The 6,469-nt window shown below is 61.6% G+C and overlaps 1 protein-coding gene across 1 annotated transcript in view; it reads left to right on the top strand.

The window, feature by feature from the left end:
• Window positions 1–340: 340 nt before the first annotated feature.
• The window catches only part of KIAA0930, a 35,910-nt gene continuing 29,781 nt past the window's right edge, over window positions 341–6,469 (top strand). Inside the window, exon 1 of the mRNA XM_081084527.1 lies at window positions 341–557. Coding sequence (XP_080940653.1) covers window positions 350–557 — 208 coding nt within the window. The 5' untranslated portion in view covers window positions 341–349. The remainder of the gene's footprint in view (window positions 558–6,469) is intronic.

Raw genomic sequence — 6,469 nt, 5'->3', positions numbered from 1 at the left:
GTAGAGACGGGGCGGGGCCTAGAGTGTGGGGCGGGGCCTAGAGTGCCGGGCGAGGCCTAGAGGGCGGGGCGAGGCCTAGGGTGTGGGGCGGAGCCTAGAGGGATGGGCGGGGCATGGAGGGCGGGGCGAGGCCTAGAGGGCGGGGCGGCCGGCGGCCCTGAGGCGCGCGGGCGGAGGCGGCGCGGAGTTGCCCTCGCCTCACTGGGCTCAGCGGGCGGCGGCGGCGGCGACGCGCACAAAGGCGGTTGTGGCTTCTCTAGCGCTCGGGGCGGGCGGCGCCGGGGCGGGGGCGGCGGGGCACGCCGGGTGTCCCCGCGGGCGCGGCGCGGGCGATGAGCCGGGGCCCGGCATGGCCTCTGCGCGGCCGCCGGGCTGGGCCTGCGCCTCGGCGCCCGCGCCCGCGGGGCTCCGGGTCGGGCCACCTGTCCTGCCCGCCGCCGCCGCCCCCGAGCCTGCGGGCAGCGCCGAGGCCGAGGAGCGCTCGCTGCAGCGCATGCTGCGCGCCATTGCGGAGGAGCGCGGCCGCCTCAGCCTGCGCCGCGAGGTCTGCGGCCTCGGTGAGTGCGGCCGGCGGGCGGCGGGGCCGGAGCTGGGGCGGCGGGGCCGGGCCGGGCCGGGCTGTGCGCGCCTCCGGTGTCTGCGCGTCTCCGTCCCGTGCGTGTCTCTGTCTGTCTCTGTCCCTGCGCGTGTCTGCGGGCGCCCTGCGTGTCGTGTCCCCTCCTGCGCCCCAGGTCCCCGCGCCGGGTCATCCCGTGCCCCTCTGCCTCCGTCCCCGATGTGGGTCCCCCGAGCGGCTCCCGGCTCTGCTCCCCGTCGCTCTCTCCATTTCCCGGGTCATCGGTGTCTCCTTCGGCTCGTCTTCTTCCTTCCGTGGCGCTGCCAGGCCCCTTCCTGCTCCAGGAAGTCCTCTCGGGGCCTCGGGGCCGCCGCAGGGAGTGTGGACGCTGCATTTGGGGAGCCCCCCAGCCCATCACTGCAGAGCCGGGGCCCCGCGGGCTCTGGCCGACCTTCCAGCCGACACGGAGGCCACGTCCCGGCTTCCCCAGCCTTTGTCCTCCTGCTCTTGCCTGGCCCTTCGCTGTAACCGGGGACCTGTTGGGCTGTGGTCCCCTGAACGCCCCCCCCCCCCCCCCGCGCGGCAGAGGGAGCAGGGCCTGCGGCCCCTCGGGGTGCGGTTCTGCTCCCAGGGGGGCCCAGGTCACGGACGTGCCGGGGGGCGGGGGGGTGCCCCGTGTTGTTGGAGAGAGCCTGGGACTGACTGCAGGTGGCGGGGGTCTCGGGCTTGGCGGGTGTGAGGTCATCGGGGCCGATGGATCCGGAGGAGCCCCCCCGCCCCCCCGTGGTGTGGGGTTTGCCATTTTCTGCAGAAAGACCCCTCCCTTCTCCATGCGGGAATGACTTCATAGCACGTTGTCTGCCGCCCCCACCCCACCCTCGTCCCGCGTCTGGGCTGGGGATTTCTGAGGAGGCGACAGCAGCGTGGAGAAGGCATGCCAGCCCGGGAGCTTTCGCCAGCACGCCCTTCATTCACCCCTGGGGAAACTGAGTCTCAGGGAGCCCACGCAGCCCCCTTACAGTCACAAGGCAGCAGGGACATGGCAGCCCCTGGGGGCCCAGGCCCCTCCGCAGGCCACACCCTGGAGGGTGGGTGAGGAGAGGAAGTGAATGCCAGTCCTTTGTGTCGGAGGCAGGCTAAGGCTAAGACACTGCTCTGGGAGCAGGTCCGCGCTGCCGCCCTGGAGTGAAGCTTTGCTCCTGTGCCGGTGGGGGTGGGGGTGGGGGTGGGGTGCCTACAAAGTGGGGGTGAACAAGGACATAGGTTTCTTTTCTGAAAAGTGTCGCAACTTAGTTTTGAGCAGAAATGGAAGGCTCCGCGATAATTCATTCAGCAGACATTCGCTGAGCACCTGTGTGTCAGGCTGAAGGCCCACCTGTCACCTGGCCCAGAATGTCTGAAATGGGAGGGGTCTGAGGACCGTCTGCTCTAGCCCTTCAGCCCTTCGCTCAGCAGCTCCGGGCAGCCCTCCCCACTCCCCTGTCCACATGCTCCCACTGCCCTCTGACCCCTGAGCACCTCCGGGCTGTTAGTCCCCACCCCCAGGAGCCCGAGGCCATCCCCTAAGAGCAGTAACAATTTGCTCCAGCAGCTGGCATTCGCTGAGTCCTTACCATGTGCCAGGTGCCTCCTGTGTGCTGTCCATTTGCTACTGGAATCTTCTTTCCATGTCACCCAAGAGGTGCCTGAGGTTCAGAGAGGCAAGAGGCTTGCCCGGGGACAACCAGTGAGGCTATGTATGGCACAGCTGGGATTGACCCTCAGTCAGTCTGACCCCAGACCCAGCCCCCCCTCCCCCCATGCCCCAGCCAGGCCTTGCTGCACCTACTGTGCTGCACCTGGTGAGAACTGTCCCCTGGTCGTAGGCCGAGGGCAGAGCCTGCTGGCCATGCGATTGCTCTGTCCTCCCCCGGCCTCCAGTCCTCCCTCCTCACAGGAACCCCTGTCTTACCCCTCACCCTGCCCCATACTCGCCTGAACTCGGCCCTGCTCTGATGCGCTGCACCCTTAGGCCTGCCGTTTTCTCCACCCGTAAGGCCACCCCTACTCACCTGCCCTGCAGACGCCTACAGGTCTCCCCTCGAGCCTCAGCTCCAGCGATGCCCCCGGGAGCCCTTCTGCCACTCCCTGCCCCACTGCCTGTGCCCGTGGACTGGGTACGTGTCCGCTGTTCACTCAAGATGATTATGGCGCCGTGATGCTCTGTGTGGCTTTCCCCTAGTTACCAAGGGACCCCTGCCGGGCACTGCCCAGTCTGACTCTCCTCCGTGTCCCGCACAGGCCCGTGCAGAGCAGGGGCCCAGTAAATATTTAGCCAACAAACGCGAGAACTGATTTCTGGGCTGGGAAGTGAAGGGTATGGATGGCCAAGGAGAACGGAACCCTAACCTCCTAGAAGGGTTCGTGTTCCTCGTCTCTCATTCTTCAGATGAGAAATGGGATGTTCAGAAAGGGGCAAGCTTAGTCACGACCTCATGCCTGAAGTAGAGAGAGGACCCGAGGGTTGGCCCGAGCACCCAGCCTGACCCCAGAACGCAGGCCCCGAGCCACGTACATCCAGTGGCTCAGGAAACCCTCTGTCTCCACGCTACAGCTGTGGCAACCTGTTACATTTGGGAATGAATGGAAACCTCACTGATTTTTGTTGTCGAACTCAAGCGCAGGTTATTCCGAACTGTGCCGTGTTCTCTGCGGTTGTTTTGAAAGTGTCCGGGCGGCTGTGGTGGAGACGCCTGACGCTGGACAAGCTGTTGTGTTTCTGAGTCACAGTGTGTGTCTGTGAGCCCGGAGGAGGGGCCGCCCCCTGCAGCTGGCTGTCAGGATGAAAGGCACCTTTTAGAGCCAAACCTGACTCAACAGCACTGCAGTTTGGAGTACTTGCTCCGTGTGGGAGCGGAGCCAGGCGCGCAGGTGACGGTGCTGGAGCCAAGGCCCTGCTGGAAGCAGCCAGGGCTGTGGTCCTCCTGGCAGGATCTCGGTGTTTGTCCACAGGAAGCTGCTTGTCATTCCAGGTAGCGGATGAGCCACGCCGGCAGGCTGAGGTCGCGTCTGTGGGCCTTCAGGATCTCAGCTGGGAAGCATGAGGGGGCCAGTGCCCAGATGTGCGATGCAGACATCTGGACCAGAGGAGGCTGTCACCTGACCCTCCTTCTGGGGCCTGGGCCTTCTCATGGGCCTGGGACATCAGTCCAGGCGTGCTGTGCAGCGGCTCCCTTCCAACAGGGGCAGCAGGACACTGACGCTCGGTCAGGCCACGTGGCCATGGCCTGGCCACCGGAGCGTGTGAGGGTGGGGCCTCCATCACGCTGGTTGTCTTTGGGTCCTGCGTGGGGTGGGCATTTCTGGGCTGTCACCTGCTGTTAGGTAGCCTGGGGCATCTATGTTTGTAAGGCTGTGGGGTGAAAGGCGTGTTTTATGTTCACTATTTCCTTTTGTCCTCAAGATAATCCTATCCGGTTGGTATAGGGCACTCTTCTCCTTTTGCTGATAAGGAAACAGTTATAGAGGTGAGGTAATGCGTCCCTAGGTCCATGGCCGGTAACGCCAGAATCTGTCCGAGCCCAGGCTCTTAGCAGAGGTGCGGCCCCCCACATCTGTCCTCTGGCGCTGGCAGCCCGGCCATATAGGTGTGCACAGCTGCCTGGCATAGGCTGGATTGGGGAAGGGCCCAGGCTGAGGTATGAGGGTGGGTGTGTTGTAAATGTTTCCCTCCACGTCCCGCGTGGTTCAGGGTTCAGGATCTGGAAGAGGAGCTGCACACAAATGAAAGAGAAGAGACAAGAGATAATTTGGAAATATTGGGGGGCCAGGCGGGTAAGTCCAACTCAAGGGGAAGGACTTCCACTGGTGCTCAGGCCATACCAACCTTTTATTGGTTTGGGATCTACCCATAGTATAGCCCCTAGGCAGGCAAGTTCCTGTAACACACAGACTATCTTATCAATAAGGATTTACATGAGTAAAGGTGGGGAAGTTGCTTCAGCTACCGTTATCCGGACTAACAGAGGTGGTGCACAGCTCTGACCTTTGCTAGGGCTTCAAAGGTCACCAGCCCTCCGGGTTCTCTGTCTACACTTCTCTGCCAGTGAAGACAATAGGCGGTTTCCCACAGGCGTGCCTAGTGGGGGCCCAGAGAAGGGAGGCTGGGGGAGGGGGGTGTGCAGTGTGTGGCCTTTGAGAGGGACCGAGGCAGGACAGACGGGCTGGACGGAGGAGGACAGGCTGATGTGGCTTGCAGGGTGGTTTGGGGCCCCGAATGCCCGGCTGAGAATTCCAATTTTCTTGGTCGGACCTTCAGGAGCTTGTCGGGTGTTTGATTTGTGGGGTGGCCGGTACCAGAGGGGCGGTGAGCACAGGATGCTGCCCGCCTGCGTGTGCCCGCCCCTCTGTGCGTGCGGCAGACCTCCCGTGCCGAGCTGCTCTTCTTACCCATTTTGCGGATGAGGAAACCAAGCTTCAGGAGGAAAGTGACTCACCCAAGGCCAGGTAGCCGGGAGGTGGCAGAGCTGGGGGCCATGAGGCTCCAGCTGAGGCCGGTCAGATGCAAATAGCCATTTTTCAGAGAGTTCGTGGAATGAGCCAGAAGGAATGAAGGGGGAACTGCCTCCCCATGAGCCTCTCCTGGGTGCTGAGCACCTGCCACCACCCTGTGAATGGGGAAAAGGACACACACTGCACATCCCCCTTGTTCTGCAGGGGCAGCGGCGCTGGGGTACGAGACGGGGACCTGTGGCTGGAGGGGAAGCCTGTGGGGCCCAAACATGTCGCCCGTCAGGGCCTCTGTCCTCATCGGTAAAGTGGGCACAGCGAAGCCTAGAGGCTCATGGGGTGTAGAAGTGACAGGCACAGCCTCGTGGCAGCGCGAGGAGTAAATGAGACACGGCAGGTACAGGGTCGCCCCTAATGCTGCTGTTGTCATAAAGGATACAAGACACGTGCGCTTGCCTGGAACTAGGGTTGGGTTCACACTCGAGCTCAGCTGCTCTGCAGTCACTGGGGACAGTTCGGGCCCCGGGCCCTCTGACCCTAAGAGGCAGAGCTGGTTCTGGGCCAGTGGCGGAGAGGAAGTGGGACCGTTTGGATGCATAGCTGTGCCTCTTTCGGTTCCTGGGCCTATTTTTAAGGCCTGTGGGTTCCGGCCTCCTCTGCCAGTGTGGTCTCTCCCGGAGCAGGGACTCTGCGGTCTCTCTGGGAAACGTGAGGACGTTGGACCTCACACCTTAAAGAAACCGAGGGTCACAGCTGCAGGGACACCCTGCAAGGTGAGAGGGTGATCAGCTGTGTTGGCACCGCCCCGCATCCCCCCTCCCCCAGGCTGGCCTCTAGGCTTGCTCTGTGGCCTGGGACAAGTTATGTCCCCCTGGCTTGCAGCCTTTGCTGTCCTCACGTAAACTCTCTTCTTGCGCTGGACAGGCTCCTGAGTACCAGACAAGCTGTGAGTCACTTGTTAAAAAACAGCCTCAACCCCCCCCAATTTCGCCCTAGCTAGTTTGGCTCAGCGGATAGAGGGGTTGGCCTGCGAACTGAGGGGTCCTGGGTTCGATTCCGGATTGAGGGTTTGGTCCCCAGTGGGGGATGTGCAAGAGGCAGCCGGTTAATGGTTCTCTCTCATCATTGATGTTTCTATCCCTCTCTCTCTCTCTTCCTCTCTAAAATCAATAAAAATATATTTTAAAAAAAGAAAAACCCCTCAATTTTTTCCAATTAAAAAAAATTTCACATGCACATAATAGAAACTGGAAAATATAAGAAATGGAAAAAAATTACTCATAGTTCCAGTCACCCAGAGGCACACTATTTATGAACTTTGCAAAGTCTTGCTTTCCAGTTTTTATAAAGCTTTTTAAAGAATACTTGATATTCTATACATAGAGTTCCTTAACCATGCTTTCTTACTTAGAATTCCTAAAACAT

The sequence above is a fragment of the Myotis nattereri genome, assembly GCF_964212035.1.
Source record: "Myotis nattereri genome assembly, chromosome: 2".
NCBI classification, from domain to species: domain Eukaryota; kingdom Metazoa; phylum Chordata; class Mammalia; order Chiroptera; family Vespertilionidae; genus Myotis; species Myotis nattereri.
Note: the sequence above shows the minus strand (reverse complement) of the source record. Positions and strands in the feature narration are given on the sequence as shown.